This window comes from Moschus berezovskii, chromosome 23, assembly GCF_049115385.1.
Source record: "Moschus berezovskii isolate FMDL1 chromosome 23, NW_MosBer_1.0, whole genome shotgun sequence".
NCBI lineage: Eukaryota > Metazoa > Chordata > Mammalia > Artiodactyla > Moschidae > Moschus > Moschus berezovskii.
The window spans coordinates 29,719,409-29,746,486 of NC_142482.1; the positions used below are offsets into that span (position 1 = coordinate 29,719,409).

At 57.0% G+C, this 27,078-nt stretch overlaps 2 protein-coding genes across 9 annotated transcripts in view; one reads left to right on the top strand and one right to left on the bottom strand.

Annotated features, from left to right (window-relative positions):
- MRPL14 (mitochondrial ribosomal protein L14) overlaps positions 1-792 on the bottom strand; it is a 13,399-nt gene extending 12,607 nt beyond the window's left edge. Inside the window, exon 1 of one of the 5 annotated variants that reach the window (XM_088831419.1) lies at positions 771-792. The gene's annotated coding sequence lies outside the window, so the exon portion shown is untranslated. Of the gene's footprint in view, positions 1-9; positions 240-770 lie in introns of those variants that run through there. The other 4 variants (XM_055406248.2, XM_055406249.2, XM_055406251.2 and 1 more) reach the window with 4 other exon arrangements.
- TMEM63B (transmembrane protein 63B) overlaps positions 1-24,755 on the top strand; it is a 25,029-nt gene extending 274 nt beyond the window's left edge. Inside the window, exons 1-25 of one of the 4 annotated variants that reach the window (XM_055406244.2) lie at positions 350-457; positions 5,825-5,900; positions 6,227-6,409; positions 6,679-6,758; positions 7,034-7,072; positions 8,029-8,119; positions 9,774-9,811; positions 10,712-10,854; positions 10,953-11,004; positions 11,716-11,824; positions 12,389-12,459; positions 16,153-16,233; positions 16,683-16,806; positions 17,377-17,510; positions 17,591-17,728; positions 17,868-18,021; positions 19,274-19,380; positions 19,617-19,703; positions 19,872-19,937; positions 21,138-21,300; positions 21,902-22,007; positions 22,991-23,158; positions 23,388-23,503; positions 23,624-23,704; positions 23,963-24,755. In XM_055406244.2, coding sequence (XP_055262219.1) covers positions 6,251-6,409; positions 6,679-6,758; positions 7,034-7,072; positions 8,029-8,119; positions 9,774-9,811; positions 10,712-10,854; positions 10,953-11,004; positions 11,716-11,824; positions 12,389-12,459; positions 16,153-16,233; positions 16,683-16,806; positions 17,377-17,510; positions 17,591-17,728; positions 17,868-18,021; positions 19,274-19,380; positions 19,617-19,703; positions 19,872-19,937; positions 21,138-21,300; positions 21,902-22,007; positions 22,991-23,158; positions 23,388-23,503; positions 23,624-23,704; positions 23,963-24,148 — 2,493 coding nt within the window. In that variant the 5' untranslated portion in view covers positions 350-457; positions 5,825-5,900; positions 6,227-6,250 and the 3' untranslated portion in view covers positions 24,149-24,755. Of the gene's footprint in view, positions 1-317; positions 458-5,824; positions 5,901-6,226; positions 6,410-6,678; positions 6,759-7,033; positions 7,073-8,028; positions 8,120-9,773; positions 9,812-10,711; positions 10,855-10,952; positions 11,005-11,715; positions 11,825-12,388; positions 12,460-16,152; positions 16,234-16,682; positions 16,807-17,376; positions 17,511-17,590; positions 17,729-17,867; positions 18,022-19,273; positions 19,381-19,616; positions 19,704-19,871; positions 19,938-21,137; positions 21,301-21,901; positions 22,008-22,990; positions 23,159-23,387; positions 23,504-23,623; positions 23,705-23,962 lie in introns of those variants that run through there. The other 3 variants (XM_055406246.2, XM_055406247.2, XM_055406245.2) reach the window with 3 other exon arrangements.
- The last annotated feature ends 2,323 nt before the right edge of the window (positions 24,756-27,078 follow it).

Sequence of the window (27,078 nt, forward strand, 5' to 3'; positions counted from 1 at the left end):
CTTCCTCACCCACCCCGGGGGAGCGCGCCACAGCTCCAGCCGGGAAGAAAGGAAGACGGGAAGCAGAAAGTCAGGAGCGTGACGTCCCTTCCCCCCAGACACACTCCATACCGCCTTCGCCGCCCAGGAATATCCCGCCGCGGGCCCCACTGGGCGGGCGCCGCCTTCCCCCCCACGCGGCCTCTCGCTCCGCGCCTGCGCGGCGGACCCAGCCGGGGGGGCGGTGATCTGAGGGTGCGCGCGCGCCTTGCGTGTCCTGGCGTGGGGGTGTGGCCTGCGCGGCCCCGCCCCCTCCTCCGGCTCCCCCTCCCTCCTCCGGCTCCCCCTCCCCCAGACACTGCCGCGGCCGCCGCAGGAGCCCGGAGCTCCAGCCGCCCAGCGACTCCCCCTCCCCCTCCCCCAGCCCCGCCCCGCCCCAACCCGGGGCTCGGAGCCGGAGCCGAGTCTGCGCCTGGGGGTGAGTACGCGACCCTTCCCCAGCCCCGTCTCTTTTCTTTGAGGATCCCACCACCACCCTAAAGAAAAACCCCGATCTCAGCTGCGCGTCCCCTCCCTTTCAACCTCCTGCGGGACCCAGAGGTGCCCGGGGCCCGCGGGACCCAGGGGTGCCGCGCGCAGCCCCCAACCCCGGCACCATCCTGAGCCTATCGTGTGAGTCCTCCGACCCCTGCCTGGGGTCCAGAGGTACACCGCCCTCTGTCCCCACCCCTCGAGAGATCCGAGGGGTGGCACCTCCGCCCCCGGCCCCCTAGCACCACTCTCCTTCCCACCTGCCCCGTCCAGGTGCGCGTCCCCTCCGCGCCCCTCCGGGGTTCCAGCTGCTCCCGATCAGCCCGCCGCCGCTGTAGGGAATCTGCCGCCCCCGCCCCCGAGTTCTGGATTCCAGGGTCGCCAAGTCCAATGCCCTCGGCGTCTTTTTATCTTTTCCCCGGCTCCGGGTGCCGAGTACCCCCGAAGCCGGCCCGGCGCAGGGGGTTCGGGCTCGGGCAAGGGCAGGGTTCGCGAGAGCTGGCGCGAGGCCGGCCGCTGCCCTCGGCCGGTCTGGGATCTGGTCGGAGGGCTGGGGAGGAGACTGGCCCCGGGAGCGTGTCCTCTCCTTGCGCCCCACACAGTGCAGTTCATTCATGAGCCGCCCGGGCCTGCGTTGGAGGGTGCGGTGGGGAAAGGATTGGTTCGCGGAACCGGAGTGGGGCAAAGGCCCTGTTGGGGGGAGGGGGCGTGCTTTGTCCCTAACCCTCCTTAACCTCCTAGGGAGAGGACAGTCCCAAAGCTTTGGCGCCTTCTTCCCCAAAAAGATCAGGACCCTTGGGAAGTGGAGAGGAGAGGTCAGAGGGGCCGGCTGCCCTTGGGGCTCTGTGCTGCCACCTGCCTGGGTCCCTTGGGTGGAGGACTGGCCTCTCAGCACTCCACTTTCCTGGATGGGGGTGAGGGGTTTGGGGGGCGCACAGTGGGGAGGACCAGAACTTCCTACCCAAGACCACTCTCCAGCCTCTCCCTGGGTCTGCATCCCCAGCCCCTCCTGAGGAGGAGCCCCAGTCCTGCCTCCCTGGCACGTGTGAGGAGGGGAGTGGCCCTGCCAGTGGGGGGCTACCAGCGGGGATGTACTGGCAGCATGACTATCCTCCAGGGTACCAGAGGGTCCAGGCCCTGGCATGCCCCAGGTGGCACATGCTGGGACCTGCTGTTGGCTCACCCGGTTGGGTCTTGGCCTCTGGTTCGGAGGGGAGGTATGTGGCAAAGCAGAAGGCAGGTGGTGAGTAGCCAAGAAGCCCCTGTTAGGCATCTTACAAATTCCCTCCAATTATAACAGTCTTGGAGACCTGGGTTCAAATCCCAGCTCTGCCATTCTTTAGCTGTGTGACCTTGACAAGTTACTTCTCTGAATCTTAGTGTCAGTTTAAAAAGTATGCTCACTACCACCTCCTTACAAGATTAATTATGGGGATCAATCTAGATAGTACAGGTAAAGAGCCTGGCACCCTGCCTGGCAGTTGATCAATAATGAGCTCTCCTCTCTGAACTTCTGACCCATCCTGGTGTATCACCACCCTCCCATGCTCCCCCCACCCCCAACCCCAGCCAGCCTGCTGGGGATGGATCAGTTTGTTTGAAGAGTTTAGAAACATTCCCCTGTCACTCACTGGCTGAGTCCTGAAAGCAGTCTAAGCCCTTAAGTCTCAACAAGAAGCCCATCTAGACTGAGGAGTTCTAGCATACTAAGTTCTGTTTTATTTTGATTTGTACCAGTTCTCCACTAAACCAGTCCCTTTCATTCCACACTTTATTGATAACAATAGCTAATTTTTTTTTTTTAGAATCCATTTATGCCTTTAACTGTACTAAGAGCTTCACCTAAATCATCTTGTGTAATTCGCAAAACAACCACGTGACTGAATTATTATCCCCATTTATAGATGAGGGAACCAAGGCCCAGGGTGGTGAGGTAATGTGGTCAGGTCAGAAGCCATTATCTTTCTCATCCTAGAGCCCATGCTCTTAGCCACCAGGCTCTGTTGCCTGTCCCCTCCACCTGCTTCAGAACCCGAAGTCACAAACCCAGGGAGCTAGAAGCAAGAGGGAAGGCAAACAGGTAGAAATAGGGTGTGGCATTTCTCCAGAGCTAACTGGCAATCCCCAGCCCCCAGCCTCCTGATGGAAGTGATGCCTCTGTTAGCTGAGGCCTCAAAGGGCTGTAGTTAAAAGCGTAGACTTGAGCCAGGTTGCCTAAGTCCATATCCAGATCTATCACAGACTAGCTGTGTGTCATTGGGAAAGTGATATACCCTCTCTCAATCTCATCGTCCTCCTATGGTTGTGATGAGGAGTAAATGAGACGATATTTGTAAGGCACTTGGAACAGTACTGGCATAAAATAGGAATTAAATAGGTATTTGATATATGCATTCTTTTCCTACTACTTTTATCCTCACTTGTGGATACATTTTTGCCTATCTCTCAGAAGTTGGTAGGGATGGAGTGAGGATGTTAATGTCTATTTGTTACAGAGTGAAAGACTTGAGGCCCAGGTTACATAGTAACAGAGCTAGTCTCCATCTTATCTCCTCCTAACAGACCACACTGCCTTCCTATGATCCCAAGTCCTAAATTAAATCTTCCCTGGAGAAGGCAATGGCAAGCCACTCCAGTACTCTTGCCTAGAAAATCCCATGGATGGAGCAGCTTGGTGGGCTGCAGTCCGTGGGGTCGCTAAGGGTCGGACACGACTGAGCGACTTCACTTTTCACTTTGACATATTGGAGAAGGAAATGGCAACCCACTCCAGTGTTCTTGCCTGGAGAATCCCAGGGACGGGGGAGCCTGGTGGGCTTCCGTCTATGGGGTCACACGGAGTCGGACACGACTGAAGTGACTTAGCAGCAGCAGTAACTCTTTAAGAAAAAAAACTTTTAATTTATATCTTCCTGCCCCCCCCAACATGCACACACTTCTTGATGATAAAATAACCTTCAGTGAGCTAGAAATAAAATCCTCCATCACTCTCCCTACACCTTTCCAGCTAAAGCCTCAGTGTCAGACCAGAGAAATTCTGGGATACCACTGACTCAGACAACCCTGCCGAGTGGATGAAATGTCCCTCTCTCCCCCAAATATTCTGCCTCAGTCTCTTCCCTTCTCTCAGCTGCTCTCTGTGAAGCCTTTGAGAGCAGCTGCCCAGGGTGAAATTCAGCCCAGCAACCCCGCCTCCACAATTAAGAGCTTGGAGTAACCCAGTCGGCAAGCTGGCAAGCTGAGCCACCAGCCCTGGCTCCACCCTTTCTTGCCCTATGACCTCCCTGTGAGTGACTTCTCCTCCCCTGCCTATGGGGAGTGTGCCCTGCTTACTTCAGGGTGCAGGTGGGAAGAGCAGTGCAACTGAGGAGGGAGTGCTTTGTGACTGTAAAGAAGGAGGTGGCAGATGGACATGGTGATTTCAGTTACTAAAGCACAGATCTTGACCCTCACTACTCTCCTGGGTTCTCTTGGAATTTCAGAGACAGACAAGCAGTATGTGTGGGCTGGATCGATTTCTGAAATGTGTTTGAGTTGGGAGTTAGAGGTGGGGGGACTAGTATAGAGGCCCCCCAGTTATTACAGCACTAAGATACCTATACTTTCCTTTAACCTTTCCTGGGGCTTTTTATATTTACATACCCAGGCTCCCAGACACACCCACATACACTCCTCCACTTAGACACTAACAACTGTCTTCATTTCCAAGGACAGCCGTGTAGTCACCCAGCTCCCCACCTCCACACACTCAGATACACATATCAACACAAGTTTACACACCTAAACACACGCATTCTCAGTGCTCTGGTGTTCCCTAGCCAGAGAACACATAATGAGCATTCACAAAACTTCTACAGCATCCTGTTCTAGGCATGTTGGAAAAGCATCAAGGTGCCCTGAAAAGTGTTTAGGCTTTAAAAAAGAAGTTGACCTAGGTTTGATGCCCAGGTCCATTATTTTATGAGCAGTGTGACTTTAGGAAACTTACTTAACTTCTCTGAGTCCTGTGCCCTCGTCTTAAAATGGGAATGACATTCCAACTCCAAAGTGTTAATGATTAAATGAAAAATATATCTTCTTGAAACAGTGGGCACTCTATACATGGCACCTGCTACAGTTACTGAATTTTTTTTTTTTTTAAGGCAACATGGACTGGAAAGGAAGAGGGAGGGCATAGAACACAGGGCAGTTATTCCCTTAGCCTTCTTAACCCAGGCTTTTCAGAGACTCCCTGGAACCAAGTGAAACACACAGACTACCCCAGCTTCTCCTCTGGTGCCTCTTGCCCTGCAGTTGAAATGTTAGGAAGAGGCAGGGGAAAATCTGGGATTGGTGGGTGGGCAGGGGAAACTCTCTGAGCCACCTAGGGGCTGGGGGATGCTTGCTCCCAGAGTTGCAGTCACCCATCCTGGGTTTGTTGTTCTCTTTCTTTGTCTGGTTTCCTTTCTTCCCTTGGGATCCCCCCCCCCAACAAAGCAGAGCTTCAGTGTGTCAGCAGAAGGGGCCCCCAGGGGCCCTCCTGTAGGACTGGGGGTGGGGCCACGAAACCGCGCCCACAGATCTCCTCCACCCCAGGAGCCTCCCCAGAGCCCTGCCCAGCTGGTCCCCAGGCACTTCCAGAACCCAGGCATCAGGGCTAGCTGCCCCTTCCCTCCTCCTCCCCACCTGTCCACTGGGACAGTTGAAGGCTTGAAAGCCTGGCAGTGTCAGGGAAGCAGGCCAGAGGGCACTTCCCTGGCTACAGGGAGCTTGGGCTGGTTAAGAGGCCCCCCGGCTCATTCTTCCTTCCTTTGCCAATCAATGGAAAAGCTCGCTTCAGGGCACGGCATTCCCATCCTGCCCTGCTCTAGGGGCAGGAGCAGGGCACGCTGGGAATTGTAGTCCTTACAACTCAGGTGCAAAGAAAATTGGAAAGAGATGAGGGAACCAGAGGGGAGAAAGGTGTAGCTGCTGCCACGGCCCAGGAAGAAGAATGAGGGTAAACAGGTGTGGCTGGGCTGAGTGAGACAGGTGGCACAAATGCAGAAGTCCTGCTTTTTAACAGACTTCCCACCGACCCCATCCTCAGACCCCTACTCTGAGGACAGATGGCCAACTTTAAAGTTGAACATCTCACTTTGAAGCCAGTTATACTGGGAAGGTGGTTAACTGAGTTGAAAACTGAGCGGATGAAACCATGCCATTGTTCTAACACGGGTAGGAAGAGACAGTCAGGGTCAGGTAACTGGCTTCTGACCCATCCTCCCCTGGCCTAGAGACCCTTCCACTTAGTCTTGGATCTTCAGACCTAAGACCCCTCCCCATCTTCCCTCAGATTCAGCACTGCCGCCTGCCTGAGAAAGACAGAGATACAGAGACAGAGACAGCTGGTTTCTGTTTGGAGAGAACGGGTGTGTGTGCACGTGTGTATGGAGGTGGTGGGAGGTGAACTGCTAGAGACTCAGAGACATCTCCCAGCTTAGAAAAACCAGTCGCCCCAGTCCAGACCCAGGCTGAGTTCCCCAGACCCAGAGCCCAAGAGCCAGGGAAAGTAAGTCCGTGTGACTCAACCCTCCCTTCCTGGGCCCTTATCTCCAGAGGCCAGAGCTTCCCCCAACCCAGGCAGCCCAGTGATCTGTCCTCACTGTCGCCTCCCTACACCGACCCTGCCGAAGCCCCAAGCAGAACCGTGACGGGGACGGGCTGAGCCCGGCTGACCACCCCACCCTCCGCCCAGGAGGACCATGCGGCAGTAGCAGGCATGCTGCCCTTCCTGCTGGCCACGCTGGGCACCATGGCCCTCAACAACAGCAACCCCAAGGACTACTGCTACAGCGCCCGCATCCGCAGCACCGTCCTGCAGGGCCTGCCGTTCGGGGGCGTCCCCACCGTGCTGGCTCTGGACTTCATGTGCTTCCTTGTGAGTGCCCACATGCCCCCCTCCACTCTTGGCACCATACCCTGTATCACAGCTGGCCAACACCCACCACTCCCCCACCTGCCCCTGACTCCCCGCGTCTGACTGTAGGTAGGAATCCCCATCACCCAGCCCAAGTTCAGCCTCAGACCTTCATCCCACCCAGAGTCATCCTTTTCTCAGACAAAAATCCTGCCCCTCTGCCCTGCCCTCCTAGCTAGTCCAGGGGGTGAATGGCCTTCCATCCTGCCAACCACCCCCTCCTTCCTCAGGCACTGCTGTTCTTGTTCTCCATCCTCCGGAAGGTGGCCTGGGACTACGGGCGGCTGGCCTTGGTGACAGATGCAGACAGGTAAGGCTCTGGGACCCTCCCCTACCCCTACATTCAGGCTGGTGTGTGCACTCGGACGCCCACACACACGCACATACATATATACCTTGTCCACGCTCCTCAGGGATAGAAGGAGAGTCAGCCCACTCTCATCATCTTTGGGGGCGGGGGATGAAGAGGGACTGGTCCCAGAGCGGGCATGGCGGCACAGGGGCCCACAGCTGGGCCTTGGTCCCTTGCCAGTGCCTGGAGACCCATCCCGGCCCCCGCTAACCCTGTCTGTTCTCTGTCCCCAGGCGCCGGCAGCAGGAGAGAGACCGAGTGGAACAGGAATAGTATGTGGGGCAGCAGCCCCCTCGCCCCCACTAAACCAGCTTTCCTTTTTCTTCTCTTTCATGCTTCTCTTCCTACCACGTTGCCGGTGTCTCTTTTCCATTTTCTTCTCTGCAGGCTAATGTTCGGATTAACGCAGGTGGTGTGCTTCGCAGAGCAGGGGGCTCCCCAGCTTGTCTCTGCCATACTCCCCCATCTCTCCCTCCGGCTCCCGGCCTGGGAGAAGCGGCTCCCTGTGCACCCCGCGCACACGGGCGTCCGCCACCCCAGTTGGCTGGGGTGGAGGAGCCATCTTCCTTGGGAGCCCACAGGACAGTCACCCTGTTGGTTGCAGAGACAAGATTGGGCGTCTCCAGTGGCTTCTCACCCCCTAACAGCTAGTTCTTCCTATTCCAGGGTTCCCCGCTCACCCGCTCTGGAGGCCTGGGAGGGAGGCGGCCAGAGAAGCTCTGAGCGTGGCCCTATGTGTCCGTCACCATCTCTGTCTATAGGCCTGGCATTGGAGTTGCGGCAGCTGCTGGGGTCAGGGAAGGGGGAGGATGGGGGACACCTCCAAGCCCCCCAGTCCCCGGCCCTTCTGGGGCTCTCTTGGTCCAGCCTGTCCTTCCCCATCACCACGCACCCCCCCAACCATTGCCTTGTACCCAGCGTGGGCTCTGCTCCCCTGGCCCCCACTGGTCAGCTCTGGAACTGCAGGGCCCCGCTGATTTCCTTCCAACAGTCATGGGGTGCTGATGAAGACTTACCCTCCCACCCCCCCATCCCTGCATCAGCGCCCCCCAGGGCTCCTGAGGGGAAGGTGCGGGCTCAAGGGAGGCAGGGAGAGGGCAGTCACTCTTGCGTGCTTCTGCCTCTGCGCTTTGTGTGCCTTGTCTGGAACGGGAGCCCACCCACTCCACCCGGCTCCCCAGGGACTCAGACTCACCCACTCTCTGATCTCTCGTCTCCCCACCCCCAGTGTGGCCTCGGCTATGCACGGGGACAGTCATGACCGGTATGAGCGTCTCACATCTGTCTCCAGCTCCGTCGACTTTGACCAAAGGGACAATGTGAGTGTCCTCCCCCCAGCTTCTCGGCACCCCCTCCTCCGGGGCACGTGGGCTCAGCAGCCTTGGCTGCAGGTGATATGGAGTCAGGGGTCTACGCAGTGGGGGCTTCTGCCCAGCAAGGGTGATGCTCGTCCGAGAGCGACAAGGTAGCACCCAGACCCAGAACTCCGGGCCTTGTCTTCCATGGCAGCCTCCAAACCAGCACAGGTTGAACATCTGTGGTTTCTAAATGTCATTTTCCCCAGTAGAGTTCTGTGCCCTTCTCCAGTGATCAATCCTAAGGACCTCTTTTTCCTTAGACATTTTCCTGGAAGTAATCATGAGCCTTCCAGCCCTGCTTAGCAAAACATGCAGAATCCATTGTGCTGCTCAGAGGTTGCAGTCTGGTGGCCCCTGGCAGTCTGGGGCCAGCTGACCTACTTATAGATTGGAGCTGAGGGGCAGGGCCCCTGTAGACAAGGCAAGTACTTGGGGAGGCATAGCAGACCTCAGGCCCCTTTAGATCAGACCCAACACTCTGGCATTACCTGTCTGGCCACCTGTCATTCTGCCAGGGTGAGAACTCTCACCCTGGTCAGAACTCTAATCCTCAGACTGTAGGGTGGCCCTGGTCAGTCCAGCTTAGGCTGGGGGCCCCAGGAGCAGCAGCTCCTGTAGCCCCTGTAACGGAAGAAGCCTCTCAGCTTCCTGAGTTGGGCTCATACTGGTAAGTGACAAAGCAGAGCTATCACCCCTCCCAGCCAGAGCTGTCCAGATGGCCCCCAGACTTACGGTCCTGTGTCTTGGCTGGAGGGCACCTCTCTCCCCTGTCCCATGTTATGCCTGGAAGTCTCCCAGTAGGAAGTTGGGTCAGGGTCTCTCTGCCCAGCCCTTCCCCGCATAGCCCCACCCTGCCCTGAGCAGGGTCTCTGTCTGAAGACAAGCCTGGGGGCTTGAGAGCAGGAGATCACAGCTCACAGTGACCCTGGGCTGGTCCCTCTGGGGTGTTCTTGGGGCTTCCGAGGTGCTCCTAGGGGTAAAGAACCCGCCTGCCAAAGCAGGATTCACAAAAGATTCAGGTTTGATCCTCTGGAGAAGGAAATGGCAACCCGCTCCAGTATCCTTGCTTGGAAAATTCCATGGACAGGGGAGCCCAATGGGCTACAGTCCATGGGGTCACAGAGAGTCAGACTCAACTGAGCGATTGAGCACACAGAAGGTAGTTGGCAGGACCTTGGGCAGCATGGCCCACTCCTCTGCTCTTGGCAGCCGTGGTGTAGACTCTCCACATTGCAGAAGCTGCAGGTCTGAGGTCCCTTCCCTGGACCCCGAACACCACCCATCCCCACCCTGGCCCACACAACTGCAGGACTTTTTCTCTGGTCCCACCACCCTCGGGTGTTAGTGGATGCACTCTGAACCCAAGAGTCCACAGGTGACCCCATGTGGCCTTGGTCCTTCTTCTTCCCTGAGGGTGGGCACTCCTTATCGCCCCTCTCTGGGATGAGCTGGTTTCTCTGGGGGCTGTGGGAGCTGTAACAAGGTGAGCCACAGCCTGGAGGTGGTCATGAGGTTGGGGTCGGGTGGGAGAGAGGCTTGAGGGGGGAAGGGAGGCTCAGGGGAGGTGGAGGGTGGTGGGATGGGGACACCAGCTGACAGCCCTCTGCTCCCCCAGGGTTTCTGTTCCTGGCTGACAGCCATCTTCAGGATAAAGTAAGTGAACGATCTTCAAGCTCTAAAGAAAAAGAGAAACAGCAGACCTGTCATCTCCCTACCAAGTCCAGAGGCCGGCATCTCTGAGGGCCTTAGCGCTCCTAGCTAAGCCAGCACCCACCTCCCTGCTCCGGGGACCCAGACCCCTGCTGTTCCTCACTTTACCCCCCAAAAGTCTTCTGGGGGGCCTGCTCTGCCCTCAGCTCTCCCCACCCCTGCCACCCTGTGCAAGCAGGGGCTGGCGCTGCCACCTCAGAGCCATGTGCAGCCAGAGGGTGGGGGCAACAGGCAGGCTGGGGGCAGCCAGCCAGCTGCAGGCAGGAGCCAGTATCCAGCAGGCAGAAGTCAGGAGGTGGAGCCAGAGTGCAGCAGGCAGGCAGTGAGCCTTGAGAGAGGCAGGAAGCCGGGACAGGTCAGCACCGCCACCGCCCTGGCCCGTGGGCCCCCAGGGCTCCCCAGATCTAAGGGGGAGCACCGCTACTTCCCAGACCTCCCTCCGCCCTCCCGCCTCCATCTCCTGCTGCCTCCGTCCTCTCCCGCCCTTCTCGGGCTGTCCTGTCCCCTCCGTTTCTCCCCATCCCTTGCTTCTCTTCCTCTGCAGTCTGCCTTCTTTTTCTTCTCTCTCTCTCTGGCTCCCTCCCCCCTTCCCTCTCCTCCTCCTCTCTTTTCTCCTTCCCTCCCCTTCTCCCTGCATCCTTCCTTTTCCTTCCTCCCCTTCCCTCTCACTCCCCTCCCGGGACATGGGGACCCAGAGCCCCACCTCCTCGCTTTCAACCCCATCCTGCCGCCGGATCAGCCAGGGCGAGGGTGGACAGGGGCTGAGCTGGGCCAGGGAAGACAAGCCATGGCCCCTCTGGCGCGCTGGTCCTCACCGCATCCGCCTGTCCCTGGTGCCCGCAGGGATGATGAGATCCGGGATAAATGCGGAGGCGACGCCGTGCACTACCTGTCCTTCCAGCGGCACATCATCGGGCTGCTGGTGGCCGTGGGCGTCCTCTCCGTAGGCATCGTGCTGCCCGTCAACTTCTCAGGGGACCTGCTGGGTCAGTGAGGGCCAGGACCGGCGCGGTGGGAAGAGGAGGGGACGGAGGGAGACATTCCCTGACCCCTCCGTCATGCTCTCCCTCGTCCCACCCCCCAGAGAACAATGCCTACAGCTTCGGGAGAACCACCATTGCCAACTTGAAATCAGGGTAAGAGTGGGAAGCTGGTCAGGTGAGGCCTGGGTGTCTGTGAGCAGAGTCTGGGCAGGAATGGGGAGCGGAGGAGAAAGGAGGGTGTTTGGGGGAGAGGTGCTGAGGCTGCAGAGATGATGGTGGGGCCTTGAGGGCTTGGGATGGAGCCAGAAGTAGAGGATCCCAGGGAGGGTTGGCTGGTGGTGGCTAGAGGGCAGTGTACCCAGCAGGGAGCGCGTGAAGAGATGACCTCTTGGGAACAGTGCAGTTGGAATGGGACAGTCTTGGGGTCTGGATGTAGGGTATGGGGCCTGCCTTGGGAGGGTGTCAGAAGACCCGTCTCTAAAGGGGCCATGTACCAGGGTTGTTGTTTTTAATACTTATTTATTTTTGACTGTGCTGGGTCTTCATCGCTGTGTGCGGGCTTTCTCTAGTGGCAAGCAAGGGCTACTCCAGTTGCGGTGCAGTGGCTTCTCTTGTTGCGGAGCGTGGGCTCTAGAATGTGGGCTCAGTAGGTGTGGCGCACGGGCTCAGTTGCCCTGCAGCGCGCACAGCGTGTGAAATCTTCCCAGAGCGGGGGTTGAACTGTGTCCCCTGCACTGGCAGGTGGATTCTTCACCTCTGGACCACCAGGGAAGTCCACCAGGGTTTCATGAACACTGGCAAGTTTGGGGGTGTTTGCGAGTGTTCCCAGCCCTGGTGGCCCCATTCATCCCTCTGTCCCGCCAGGAACAACCTGCTATGGCTGCACACCTCCTTCGCCTTCCTGTACCTGCTGCTCACCGTCTACAGCATGCGCAGACACACCTCGAAAATGCGCTACAAGGAGGACGACCTGGTGAGTGCAGCAGAGCCAGGCCCGCCCCCCAGCCCGCCCTCCAGGGACTCTCCTGCTGAGTCCTGAGGTGTGGTCAGCTGGTTTTGAATCCTGGCTCAGCAGCCCAGGAGCCCCCATCCTGCCGATTTAGTCACCTCCCCTTGGCTCAGTCACCTCCTCTGTCGGAGGTGAGAACGGTCCCTCTCCCAAGGTGGGTGGGGGATGAGGTGAGGCCGTGCATGGAAGGCCCTGGGGCAGGAAATGGCTGTGGGAGTGATTGTCCCTCTTCTCCTATATTTATTCCCCAAACCAGCACTGAACACCCAGTCCATGCCCCCCACCATGCTGGGGCCTCAGGGTCTGAGAATCTGCAGGTAGCACCCGCTCAGTGCCCCCATAAGCCCTCAGGGGGCAAGAGGCCAGGGGGCTTTCACTCTGCTCACTGTTTGATTTCTATTAGCAACACCGCCCCTGGCTTATCCCGAGGTCTGCTCCCACCCACCTGCCCCTCTCTGCTCCCCCGTTCCCCACCCCTTCTCTGAGGGTCAAGCCTCAGGAAGGCAAACTGGCCCTCTCACTCCCCAGGTGAAGCGGACTCTCTTCATCAACGGAATCTCCAAATATGCAGAGTCAGAGAAGATCAAGAAGCATTTTGAGTGAGTAGCTCCCGCCCCGTCCCCAACCCCAGGACCCATGGACCCTTCTTTGCCTTCTTTCAGCTCCAAAAGCATCGTCGTCGGAGGCCTCTCTCTCCAGGGGGGCTCGGGGGCTGTGGTGCAGGGTAGGGGGTTATCCTAAGGAAGAATTCTCTGACTCCAAGGTGGTCTAGCAGTTGCCTGGACTTCAGGTCCCTCAAAGAGCTGGAGAAATACTTGAAAAGTGAGTCCCTGGGCCTTTCCTCCCCCTGGGTTGAACCAGGTCATGGTTTACTGAGCCCGGGTCCACGGGCCCTTGAGGCTGTGGCCTTCTCAGAACTGTGTGTGGTGTTCTGGAGACTCTGCACACAGACTAGCAGGGAGAAGGTTCTCAGTTTTCAGTGCCTCCTCAGGGAGCCCAGGAGAGCTGGGCTGCATGTTCTCTGAGGTGCTTTTCAGCCAGAAGTCTAAGTAAAGCGGAGGAAATCCACCTCCAGTGGCCAGAACAGTCTGTATACAGCATCTGTCCATCTGTCCACTCAGCGGCTGTTCTCAGGTGCTGTTGCGGTCTATGTGGTGGCCCGGGGACTACAGAAATGAGTGCAAGACCATCGAGTTCTCAGGGCTTCACAGTGCTAAGGCCAGCTTTAGAGGCCAGTCCAGGGTCTGCTTAGAGACTGGTCTGGGGACAGTATTAGGAGTTGGCCGGTGGTCCTGACTAGGGTCGTTGGTGGTCTGGATCAGGGCTCAGTCTCTGGTGAGGATCAGGATTTAGTGAGGTCGGTTGACCTGGATGAGCAGTCAGTTGTTGCCCTGGATCAGGATGGGACTGGAGTCGAATCCCAGGCCCCTGTGTTACAGAATGACTGGTTTGTGACCAGGGTTTTCGAGTGAATCCTCTTTTTTATTCAATGTGCATTTATTGGTCACCTTCTGTGTGCCAGGCATAAATCAATTAGAAACAGGTCCTGCCCTCCCATAGTTTACAGAACAACAGCTATAATTAGCTCATCAATCATTGGTCAGTATGAGAGAACAATTTGGGGTCCCATCTGGAGTTCAAGCTGTTCTCAGCATTAGGGGGCAGGCTGGGTCAAGATTAAGGACAGTGTGTGCTGAGAATTAAGTGACATCTTAATGTTACCGTCCAAATGGAGTCAGCTGTCAACTTGTATAGACAAGTCCTTTAGTAACTTATCTATACAAGTCTATGCAAGTATCTTTTTTTTTAAAAAATTGACCCTTTCTTTTATTTATGTATTTATTAGGTTGCACGGGGTCTTAGTTGTGTTATGTGGAATCTAGTTCCCTGACCAGGGATTGAACCTGGGCCCCATGCATTGGGAGCGCAGAGTCTTAGCCACTGGACCACCAGGGAAGTCCCAATAACAGGTATCTTTTGAGCATCTTGTGTCATGCTGGCGCAGGAACCTGGGGGTATGGCAGGAAACTTGCCCTCATCTGCTTATATTCTAATAGGGAGAACCAGATGGCAAAGAAATGACCTTGGCAGGTAGGGGTGGGTGCTTAGAAGAAAACCAGAGCAGGGAGAGGGGCAGAGGGAGGGGTCATGGAGGGTTGCTGTTTCCGATGGGGTGGGCACTGGGGGCTTTGACAGGGTGGCCTTAGAGCAGAGCCCCCTGTGCAGTGAGGGAATGAACCCTGTGAGTCGAGCATCCATGGATCCTGCACACGTCTGTCATATACCTTGCTTCGTCCCAGGGGAACAAAGAAGAGCCAGACTTGAGTCATGTCCATGAGGAACTCACAGTCCCAGATGTCTGTTTCAGGGATCAGTCTGTGGTATTGTTTAGGAAACAGCCCGACTGGCAAAAACCATCCCAATATTGTTAAAGTTAATTATCCTCCCATTAAAATAAGTGAATTTATTTTTAAAAATAAAATAAAACTAACAGTCAGGGGGACTCCCTGGTGGCCCAGAGGTTAAGAATCCACCTTCCAGTTCAGGGGACAGAGGTTCAATCCCTCACTGGGGAGTTAAGATTCCACATGCTATGGGGCAACTAAGAGCCCTCACACTACACTGCATCAAAGACTCGATGCAGCCAAATAAATAAATTAATTAAATAAGTAAAAATAATGTAAAAGTAAATAAAAATAATGTAAAAAAAATTAGCAGTCAGCCTATAAGCAGGGGGTTTGGGGAGACTGTAGTCCTCATTGGAGTTTTTAGCATCGTGGTGAGCATTATTTCACTGACCAATCCATTCAGCACAGCACAGTGGGTGTTTATTGAGCACCTAGTATGTGAAGGCTGTTGACTATGTGAGGGCTGTTGAGCCAGCACCTGGGTATATGGTGCTGAGCAGGAGGCAGCCCTCGTCCTTGTGGAGGCCCTGCTAGTTGTCAGTATCCACCAGGGTCTGGGTTCCAGGCCAGGGGTCTATCTGGATTGGAGGACTAACCCAGAAGAATCAGGGGATAACCTGTGTGCAAAATCAGGGAACCTGCGTGGTAGGGATTAGGGGATTAGAGATTAGCTGGGTGAAAATGAGGATTTAGCCTGCCACAGGGCTGACAGCCCTTCCAAAGATGAACCTAAAATGGCTTGAGCAACAGCAGTATCAGGGGGCTTCCCAGGTGGCGCAGTGGTAAAGAATCTGCCTGCCAGTGCAGGAGATGCAAGAGACTTGGGTTCGATCCCTGGGTGGGGAAGATCCTCTGGAGAAGGGAATGGCAACTCACTCCAGTATTCTTGCCTGGGAAATCCCATGGACAGAGCAGCCTGACACGCTGTAGTCCGTGGGGTCACAATGTGTCAGACACAACTGAGCACATACCCACTATTCTTATCCTATATCCAGTGTCAGGGGAAGAGTCCGGAGCCTCCTAGGAAGTGCCTTTCAAGGACACCATCCCAGATTTAAGTTCTCAAATTCTCATGGGTTTGTGAGGTCCATCTTGTTACTTTAGAATCATGTCTCCACATCTTTAACACTTGGTATTTCCTTCTTTAAACAAACCAAAAAAAGACAGGACCTCTATCTAGATTAGGGATTAGGATCAGGGAGCAGTGTGTGATCAGGATGAAAACGGGAGTGTTCCTCCACGCAGACTGTAAGCCTCCCTCAAGCCCTGCTGGGTACCTGCTACTGAGAGTCTTGTCAGTCTCAAGTCGACCTGGGCTCAAGGATAGAGGGTCAGTCTTGGGTCTGGGTTATGCGTCAGCTGGGTCAGGATAAAGGATCAATCTCTGGTCAGTGTTAAGCGGTCGATCTCAGGTCAGGTTTCAGGATCAACCTCTGGTCATTTTTGCGCCAGAGACCATTCTGTAGCCCGGGGCTATGGGTTAGTTAGGACCAGCTGATGGTCAAGGCTAAGTGTTGAACTGTTACCAGGTTTCCTGGGAACAGGGTTAAGAGAACAACCGAGATTAAAGGCAGTTTCTCTCCATGTAAAGTCCCCAGCCCCAGACAAGCATCAGACCACAGCTGTGGTGTCCCCAAGCACCCTGTGAGTATGTGCTCTCATCTGGGTCCGTGTCCAGGCTTACCTGTGCACACTGCCCCCACGCGGATGAACAGGAGGAGCAATTTCAAAGTTTTATTCTTGGGAACTATCGTCTTTGCAGACTCAGAAAGAGGGGGTTTGAATTGGGGCTGTGTGTCTTGAAGGTGATGGGGTCATGGAGGAAAGTTGGGGACAAGCGGGGGGCAGGGTCCCTGCCGAGGGTGATGGTGGACTATGTTTCAGGGAGGCCTACCCCAACTGCACGGTTCTGGAAGCCCGCCCATGTTACAATGTGGCTCGTCTGATGTTCCTCGATGCAGAGAGGTAGTGGGGCTGGGGGTGGGAGGGCAACATCGGAGGGCCCCCTGCCCACTGTGGGGGGCATCTTGGCTGCCACTCAGGAGTCTGGCTCCCCTTCCAGTTGTTTCCCAGGGTGTCTCATTTTAATTTACCCCTGGAGCACTTGTCAATTCAGCTCTGGAAGTCCTGGAGTTTAGAGGAAGGGGTTCCACTGTCCCTCCCCACCCCATTGGAGGACGTACCCTTCGTCTGCTACAGCGTGAGAAATTTAGGCTATGGGAAGAACCTCTGGCCCTCAGGGGATGGTGGACCCTGGACTGGGGACATGTCTGAACCATGCACCCTAAGCAAACCCAACAGCACAGTGGCTCTTGTCCTGGGGAGTGGACTCCATGACCCCCGAGCTGGGCCACCTACCCATCCTCCAGCAGACCCAGCTGGGCGGTGGGTGACCGGGCACCTGGGTCCCACAGAAAGAAGGCCGAGCGGGGAAAACTCTACTTCACAAACCTCCAGAGCAAGGACAACGTCCCCACCATGATCAACCCTAAGCCCTGTGGTCATCTGTGCTGCTGCGTGGTGCGCGGCTGCGAGCAGGTATGGGGCTTCCTGGGCTCGGCTCCGGATGACTAGGGGGGATGGGAGGTCCTGGGGAGGCAGGTCACAGTGGAGATGGATGCATCTCCCAGTTAGGCCTGTCCCACAACCTCAGGAACACCCACACAAGCAGGCCTTGCACATAAATACCCCAATGTTGAGAGGTCCCAGAGGAAGCAGAGCTGGGGTGAGGACCACGGGCAGGGGCAGCCCCTCCCATCTGTTCCTACATCCTGGAAGCCCTAGTCCTGCTGTTGGGTCTGTTCCCTATACCTACAGCAACCAAGTTTTCAAAACCCAAATCAGAAAAGGTCAGTCAAGAGGCCAACTTGCTGAATTTACTAGCTCTGTGGCTTTCGGCAAGTTTCTGGACCGCTCCGTGCCTCGGTTTCCTTCTCTGTAATACAGAGCTGCTTGTACCCACCTCTCAGGGTGCTTGTGAGGAGAAGCGAGTGAACGGAGAGCTTAAGGCAGTGCCCAGGCTGCAGTCGGCTCCAGGCGGGGCCTCTGGGTGAAGGGAGGGGACCGGTGCCTTGACCAAGGCCCCACCTCGCCCGTCCGTCCTGGCAGGTGGAGGCCATCGAGTACTACACGAAGCTGGAGCAGAAGCTGAAGGAGGATTACAAGCGGGAGAAAGAGAAAGTGAACGAGAAGCCCCTTGGCATGGCCTTCGTCACCTTCCACAACGAGACCATCACGGCCATGTGAGCCCTGCCCACCCACCCCAGCCCCGAGGGACCGACTGGGGCTCTGGGTCCCTGGTAACTGTGCCCCCCTCCCCCAGCATCCTGAAGGACTTCAACGTGTGTAAGTGCCAGGGCTGCACCTGCCGTGGGGAGCCCCGCTCCTCGTCCTGCAGCGAGTCCCTGCACATCTCCAACTGGACCGTGTCCTACGCCCCAGACCCCCAGAACATCTACTGGTGAGCAGAGGGCGATGGCGCTGGGGCAGCTCTGCGGGGCCAGTGGGGGCCGCAGTGGGACACGGGAGGAGACGGAGGTCCGGGTGCCTCTGGGGTCAGGCCAGGCGTCCAGCTGCAGAGTGACGCCTCCACCTCCCAGGGAGCATCTCTCCATCCGTGGCTTCATCTGGTGGCTCCGCTGCCTGGTCATCAACGTCGTCCTCTTCATCCTGCTCTTCTTCCTCACCACCCCGGCCATCATCATCACCACCATGGACAAGTTCAACGTCACCAAGCCTGTGGAGTACCTCAATGTAAGGCCCACACCCCAACCCTCCACACCGTGCGCCAAGACACAGACCCCAGGCCCCCGATCCCCCCGGCCACGGGCATGTGAGGGGCGTGGAACCAGTCTTCCTCCTGCCCAGTCAGGCTCTCGTCCTGCTTGTCTAGCCCAGCCCAGCTAAAAAGGTCCCACACGACTGTGGGCTGCAGACCCCTCTGTGCTCTTCCCTCAGGCTCCCTGCCAACTTTCACCAGGAGAGGCCTCCCTCGGTTGACACTCACCTAGAGGGGCTCCCCAGGAAGAGAGAGCCTGGGTCCATCCATAACTAATCATGTGACCTCAAACCAAGTCCTTCTCCACTCAATGTCTCCAACCAAAGCGTGAAGGGCCAGACCTTGGCCTCCGAACTTGGATTCCAATGCCCTTTATCCAAAGAAATCTTACATGAAACTCAGTGTGGAAAAGCGAGGTCGCTCAGTTGGCAGTGGTGGTGGTAGGGGCGAGCTTCTGCTACTGTGTCCTCACTCCCCTACAAGCCTCCTGGGAACCTCAAAGTTCATGAGAAGGCACTTTGAAAATCACTGGGTGATAACAGCATGATTGATAAGACCCAGGCTGCCTGGGTTCAAATCCACCCCCGACCCGTACTTCTTACTATCACATTTATTGAATCTCATTTTGCCTCAGTTTACTCATTTTTAAAATGGGGTAATACCATTATTGTAAGAATTAATACATGAAAAGTACATGATCAAAAAAAGTCCATTATCGGTGCTTGGCACACAGAGGTGTTCAGAAACGCTAACTACTAATACAGTTCACTCAGGGATTGTACAGATGGCCCTGGCTCCCAGAGGTTCTGGGCTTGTTTACGCATTTGGCTGTATCGGGTCTTAGTCGTGGCACGCTGGAGCTTCCTTGTGTCACGCGGGGTCTTTCGCTGCGGTGCGCGGCTTCTCGAGCTGTGGTGCACAAGACTCAGCAGTTGCAGGATGTGGACTCTCTAGTTGTAGCACTTGCTCTCCAGAGCATGCAGGCTTTTAGTTTCTCTGAGGCATGTGGGATCTTAGTTCGCCAGTCAGGGGTTGAACTTGCTACCCTTGCACTGCAAGGCGTGGTGGGACTTCCCACTAGGGAAGTCCCAATGTTCTGGACTTCCGATGAGGCCCTGCGAGCTGGGGGGGCCCAGGGCTCAGTGGAGGAGGGGGGCAGGTAAGCCACGCCGGCTGGGCCCGCTAGACCGCCCCTGCCTGACACAGCCTCCCCGCTGCCCTCTGCAGAACCCCATCATCACCCAGTTCTTCCCCACCCTGCTGCTCTGGTGCTTCTCGGCCCTGCTCCCCACCATCGTCTACTACTCTGCCTTCTTTGAAGCCCACTGGACACGGTAAGACACCACCATACACACACACAGGGACACTCCGGGGCACACGCCCTCCACCGTCAGACCCCCCATGCCCCGGGCAGCCCCAGAGCTGGCAGGGGAGGGATGGTGACTGGGATCCTCACCTTGGGAAGGCCCCCTCCTTCCAGGGGACCCTCCTGGGACTGCAGGAGCTTGGGGGTGCAGGCACGGGGCTGGCTCGCCTGACCTCTGCCCCCACCCCGTGCCCCCCACCCCAGCTCTGGTGAAAACAGGACCACCATGCACAAGTGCTACACCTTCCTCATCTTCATGGTGCTGCTCCTGCCCTCGCTGGGACTGAGCAGGTGGGTTTCGGAGGAAGGGGTGGGAACTGGGGTGGGGGACGGCGCGAGGGGGAGCAGCCGGGGGCCCCAGGTCTGGGGCGCATCCTCAGAGCTCGTGGATGGGACTCTCTCCCCTCTGGTGTTCTGGCTACTCCAGCCCCCGACACCTCCATCTCCTCCCCTCCCCAGCCTGGACCTCTTCTTCCGCTGGCTCTTTGACAAGAAATTCTTGGCTGAGGCAGCTATCCGGTTTGAGTGAGTGACCAGGGTCCCCAGGGAAGGAGACCAGATTTGGGGGGGTGGGTATTCCCCCATGGGAGGGTGCAGCAAAGCTCCCACCCCTGCGGTGGGGGGGAAGAGGGGCTTATATCATGGTCAGGCATCCCAAAGGTCGCCCCCACAGGCTGTCTTGGGTGCATACATGGGATGTCCAAGGGTCTGTGTTGGGAACCTCTCTGGATTCTGAGGTCACCCTTAGGGTATATTTGGGGCTTTGGGGCCTATAACTTGGGGGTGTTTCTGTGGTGGACTCTGGGGTTTGTATCCTGGGACTAACTGTGGGAACTGGAGCTTCACTTGGGGGGTTTGGAAAGGTCTATAGTGGGATCTTGGTTGTGCTGTGGGAGTGATGTGAGGGTTCTTAGGGGACTCCCTGAAGGTCTCAGGTGCCACCCCTTTGAGTCTCTCTGGAAGGCTCTTGGGCTCACACCTCACTCAGAATGACCATGGAGGACTCTGGGACTCACACCTTGGGGTGTTTCTGGGGCACAAGCTCTGGGAACAGCGCTGAAGTCTCAGGCTGTCACCCAGAGGTGTGACTGTGCAGTTCTCTATGGGGTCCCTTACCTGGGAATCCCTTTGAGGGGGTTTTGGGGGACACGTGCCATGGCTGTTTATGTGGGAGCAGGCTCTAGGGGTCTTGCTCTAGGCCAACTGTAGTCACCTTGGGCTCACATTTGGGGTGTCATGGGTACTGACAAAGGTCCCTGGGCTCCCCTCCTCTGAAGACTTCTTGTGGAGGGTCTCTGCAGCTGAGTTCTGGAGGTGTCAGAGGCTCATACTCTGGGGGTTACTCTGGGTTAAATTAAGATCTAAGGCAGGGAGCCTTCGGAGCGTTCCTGGGGCTCACAAGGAGGGGAGTGGCTTGGAGATCTCCAGAATCATATACTGAACACTGGTCTCCTTAGGGGTCTCTAGCACTCTTTCCAGGGGTCTTTATGTGGCACAAGTTCTAGGGGTGCCTCTGGGCTCACACACACTGAGGTTATCTTCGGCTTACTTTGGAGGCATCTGGGGGTTCACATTCAGGGGGCGCTGAGACATGGGTGCTTTGAGGGCTCAGCTGGAGGGTCCAAGTGGAAAAAGGCACCTTGGGGGTGCTGGCACGCTGGCAGTGGGCAGGGGGGGCCTCTGGGTCCCCCAAGAGTGCAGAGCTGGAGCACCTGGTGCCCGCAGGTGCGTGTTCCTGCCGGACAACGGCGCCTTCTTCGTGAACTACGTCATTGCCTCCGCCTTTATCGGCAACGCCATGGACCTGCTGCGCATCCCGGGCCTGCTCATGTACATGATCCGGCTCTGCCTGGCGCGCTCGGCCGCCGAGAGGCGCAACGTGAAGCGGGTAGGGCCGCCCGGGGCTGCCGCGACCCGCACAGCGCCCCCTGGTGGCCCAACCGGAAACTGCAGCAGCCGTGCTAGAGTGTGGGGGCCCCAGGGGGCCGGGACCTGGGGAGCTGAGTTCCGTGGCCCTCAGCCTCCCCCTTCCCGTCTGGGGCCTCAGTTTTCCCGTGCGTACAGTGACACAGCGTAGCTAACCCTGAAGGTCCCTTCAGTTCTGACAGTCTAGTATTCTGTGACGGGAACTGGGGGAGGTCTGGATCTAGACCCAGGGTCCCTCTGCCCTAATCCCACAGAGGGCTCTGGGCATCCCATTCCCAAGCCCACCAACCCGCCAGCCCCTCATCCCTCGAAGGCCCCTCCCCAGGCCCCATCACCATACCCACCCTGACCTCCGTCTCAGCCACAGCCCCTCTCTCTCCATCAGCTTCGCCCTGCCCTGCCCTGCCCTGCCCTGGACAATGGGTTCCCTTCCCACCCCCGGCTTCTTTCCTGGCCCCCGAGTTCCTGTCCCTTTCCCTCCTCCCACCTGCCTGAGCCCCTCCAGTCTTCCCCTCCCCTCCCCTCCCCTCCCTGAGCGACCCTCCTGCCCATCTCCCCCCCAGCATCAGGCCTACGAGTTCCAGTTTGGCGCAGCCTACGCTTGGATGATGTGCGTCTTCACGGTGGTCATGACCTACAGTATCACCTGCCCCATCATCGTGCCCTTCGGTAGGCACCGCCGCGCCGGGACCTGGGCCCTGCTCGGGGGGACCCAGGACCTCTCCCGCTCCACTCTAGCAAGGCAGGCCACCCGAGTGGACAGGGCCCTGGCTGGGAGACCGGCCCCTCGGGCCTCCCGCCTGGTCCCTGGCTCAGTCTGGGGCTCGGCCTGGGGGGGAGGAGGGTAAAGCCATCTCAGCTCAGGCTGGCTTCAGCCAGTATGCTGGGTCCCTGGGCCACATCTCCCCAATACGGCCATATTCCCTCACACCAGTGCCTTCACGCATGTGGGTATACTTGGACACAGATCACATGCCCACTGAGGAGTCCACACACACAGTCATACACAGGATCCACAGGCACGCTTGTACACAGCCCTGTACACTCGGGAAAGACCTTTGGGTTTCAGGGAGGGTTTGGGTCCTTACCGCTCATGGAAATACCCTGCTGTAGGTGCACCATGTGACCTCGGCAAGTCCCTCTTCTTTCTGAAAAAATTAAGCGAAGTTTCTCTTCACCCCCATCATTCTCCCCATCTGTCCTTTCCCCCTACTAACACCCTAATCTGTTCACCACCCTCCCTGGTTATTGAAGGCTCCAGACTCCCAAACTAACCACCTTGTCCCCATTTGAAACGTCCCATTCCCTCAACCTCCAGGAAGAGAGACCTTACCGCCTAACTTGCACTCCTCTGTTTAGGGTCAGGGATAGGAAAAAAACAACATACAGGAGGGTGCTTACTGACCCAAGCCAGTAAATTTCCAACAGTCAATTCCTGGTGAGGGGCTGCAGAGTGAGGGGGTTGAAGCAGGGGAAGCTGGGGTTCTGTGGTCCTGCGAGGGGCTTGGGGCTCTATTCTCTACTGGGCGTGGGGCAGAAGAAGCGGGGCGCCAGCCCTCCAGTGACCTTGAAAGGCCCGGGACAAGCCGTGACAGACGCACACAGGCCCGACAGCGCTGGTTCCGAGGTCAGGCCGGTGTGGCTTCCCCCAGGGCTCATGTACATGCTGCTGAAGCACCTGGTAGACAGGTACAATCTCTACTACGCCTACCTGCCGGCCAAGCTGGACAAGAAGATCCACTCGGGGGCTGTCAACCAGGTGGTGGCCGCGCCCATCCTCTGCCTCTTCTGGCTGCTGTTCTTCTCCACCATGCGCACGGGTGAGGGCCCCCCACTCTTGGGGGCCAGGGAGGGGCGGGGGGCAGAGGACACCCCTGCCAGGGTCCGGGCAGAGCAGGCCCCAGGGGCCCGGCGGGGTCACGGGCTGGGGGCCTGGGAGAAGCCGCAGCACGTGGGAGCGTGGGGCTGCGTTCACAGGGAGCAGAAGCCCCTGGGAGGGGGGCCCGGAGGAGAGGTCGCAGCACTTTCTCTGCCCTCCACCCCCGCCAGGGTTTCTTGCCCCGACGTCCATGTTCACATTTGTCGTCCTGGTGATCACCATTGTCGTCTGTCTCTGCCACGTCTGCTTCGGACACTTCAAATACCTCAGTGCCCACAACTACAAGGTGGGGGCGAGGGGGCAGGGGGGCGGCCCAGGGTGGAATCCACGCGCTAGGGGTGGGGGTTGGGGGGCTGAGGGCAAAGGCCTCCCCCCTCACCCGCTGACTCATTCCGGGCCCCTCAAGATTGAGCACACGGAGGCAGATTCCGTGGACCCCAGAAGCAACGGACGGCCCCCCAGTGCTGCCGCTGTCCCCAAATCTGCGGTGAGTGCCCCGCCCCCGCCACGGCCAAGCGCGGGGTAGGAAGCTGGGTGTCCTGTCAGTCATCCAGGAAAGGGGGAGCCAGTCCCAGAGCCCGGGGATGGGGTGGCGATCTGGCTCCACCAGGTGGGGGCTCTGCTCCATGTCCCCCCTGGAAGGAGAGTTGCCGCCCGTCCCCTACAGGCCGGGAGACCCCCGCCCCCTCCGCACGAGGGGCCCCCCCGCCGTCTATGCTCACACCGCCCCCTTCTCCCCCTTCAGAAATACATCGCTCAGGTGCTGCAGGACTCAGAAGGGGACGGGGACGGGGGTCCCGGGAGCTCGGGCGACGAGCCCCCGTCGTCCTCCTCCCAAGACGAGGAGCTGCTGATGCAGCCTGACGGCCTCACGGACACAGATTTCCAGTCCTGTGAGGACAGCCTCATAGACAACGAGATCCGCCAGTGAGGGGAGGGAGGGCCCTGGCGGCCACGCCCTGCCCCGCCCGCCCGGCCCCCCATGGACACGAAAACAGTTGCTAATAATTTATTAGATCTAAAGCCTCTTCCTTCCCCACCCCCTGCTTTCATTAAGGTATTTAAACCTGGGGACTTCACCGCTCTCTCTCCCACCACGGGGAGAGCCCCAACCTCAGTGAGGAGAGCCCCGAGCCGGCCCCGGGGCAAAGAGGGGTGTGGACAGGGTTCCCCCAGATCAGTACCCCCCTGGGCTAGTAGTATGATCAGGAAAGGGTTAATGAGAGCCAAGAGGGGTACCTGGTGCCATGGCTGGAGACCTGGTGGGGGCAGACGGACCAGGAGCTGCCCCTCCCAGTTCTTACCTCCCCTCCCCCCAAGTCCCGCTGGGATCTAGCACCCCAGGGAAGTGGAGACTCCAGCCCCTACGGGGTTGCATGAGAGGGGAGAGGGTGCTGAGTGGGAGAAAAGAGTCCAGCCCTGAGCCAGGGGGACTGACCTGGGGGTGGGGGGTGGGCATGGCTGACACTGGAAAGTGGGATTTTGCACTGGTTTTTTTGTTTTTTTTTTTCCTTTAAAATAAAAATGAAAAGCTCCGAGGCGGGTTTCTGATTTGTGTTGCTGCCCTGGACTCGTGGCTGGGATCCAACCACCTTCTCTTGGTCTGGAAGACCTGCAAGATCGGCATCCCCACATGACCTAGGCAAGAGACTTCATGTGTGTAGTCTCGGCATCTCCAGGGAGAGGAGAGAGTAGCGGCAGGGGCATGCTGTGTTCACCATGCCAACCTCCCCAGCACCCTCCCCTTGCACCCATGTCTGCCCTCCACCCCACCCCTGCCACCTGCCCTGAGGAAATTGTGGGACCTTTCAGACTGGGGATCAGGAACCTGGGCCCACACTCTGAATCACCAAGACCCAGGCAAATAGGACAGAAATTCAGAGGAGAAAGGCCAAGGAGAGCCACAGATTCCATGCTGGTCCAGGAAGTCTTCCTGGAGGAGGAAGATTCCAGGACGACTGCTTCCAGAAAGATGGAGGAGGAAAAGTAAGAACATAGGGCCACAGGAAGGGACCAAATACTGTCATTCTTACTTGTCATTGTTGATGCCATTTACCAAGTGGTTGTTATGTGCCTGAAATTACACTAAGTGACTTCTATGCTTCTTAAAGCATTTATTCAGAGCTTGTTGTGAGGTCAGGCGTGGGTTTGCTGTGAGAGTTGTATGAGATAACATATGTCAGGTGCCCACTTGGCCCAGCGCCTAGCACAAGGTAAACACCCCATAAATGTCAACTGTAATTAATACTATGCTCATTAATAGGACCTACAAAGCAGGTGTGGTTTTCCTTGTTTTATGGGAAAGGACGCAGGCTCAGAGAGGGTGTGGGGTTTGCCCAAGGATACCTGCCTGGGAGGGATCTTGGAAATGTTCTCCTGAGCATCTCAGTGAACTGGCTCCCAGCCCATCTGTCCCTTTCCCAGTAGTACCCCCAGACAGACCCTCCCATTCAAAGCTGATCCATCCTCTAAGATCCAACTCAAATTCACCTTCTCTAGCAAATTTCCCATGAGCATTCTGCTCCACACCCCCTCCAGAGGCCCGCAATGGGCACAGCATATATAACAGGAGCCAGAAGACCTGGACTCCAGTCCTGGTTCTGTCACTCACTCGCTGTGTGTCCCCAGGGGACCTGCCTCTCCTCTCTGAATCTGTTTCCTCATCAGTAAGCTCAGGGAGCATGACCAGGTGACCCCTAAGGCCCTGAAGCATCCTCCTACACACCTGCCACCCACTGCCCACCAGCAGGACCAAGAAAGCAAGTCAAAGAACTCCCAGAAGGGAGAGGAGACCTCAGAGGAGGCGGAGAAGGAGGAAGAAATGAGTACCCCAAGGGGCTGCAAACTGTCACCAAGAAATGGCCAACAGTGAGGACAGCAAACAGTGGAAATCCTGATAAAGATTGCCTGTGTGTCCTGTATGTCAGATCCGCAAACTTGGGAAATGTGTACCCCAGGGGTATCCCAAAGTCCTGAGGCTGGAACTGCTGCTGGGCCAAGGGTTTGGGGAAACCAACCAGCCAGCTGCTGGATGAGCAGAAATTGGCTGAGTTTTCAGCAGAGGCGCAGTTTCCAGTGGTCCCCTGAGGCTGCAAAGGGCGTCTCACCCTTGATCCTTCCATCAAACCATCCTGAGGACCTACTATGCACCAGCGACACAGTGAGGGGCAAGGCTGCCTCCTGGGCATCCACAACCCAGAGGACAAGACAGACAGAGCTGGGAGCACTCACTAGGTCTAGCACTGTTCTAGCACTTTCTATGAGTGACCTCAGAGATAACTGGGTTCTGTTCCTGGCTACCACAATAAAGCAAATATCACAGTAAATCAAGTCACAAATTTGGGTTCCCAGTGCACAGGCTGTATATTGTCACCCTGCTTATTTAACTTATATGCAGAGTACATCATGAGAGATTTCAGGCTGGATGAAGCCCAAGCTGGAATCAAGATTGCCGTGAGAAATATCAATAACCTCAGATATGCAGATGACACCACCCTCGTGACAGAAAGTGAAGAGGAACTGAAGAGCCTCTTGATGAAAGTGAAAGAGGAGAATTAAAAAGCTGGCTTAAAGCTCAACATTCAGAAAACTAAGATCATGGCATCCGGTCCCATCACTTCATGGCAAATAGTTGGGGAAACAACAGAAACAGTGACAGACTTTCTTTTCTTGGGCTCCAAAATCACTGCAGCCATGAAATTAAAAGACACTTGCTCCTTGGAAGAAAAGCTATGACCAGCCTGGACAGCATATTAAAGAGCAGAGACATTACCTTGCCAAAAAGTCCATCTAGTCAAAGCTATGATTTTTCCAGTTGTCATGTATAGATGTGAGAGCTGGACCATAAAGGAAGCTGATCAC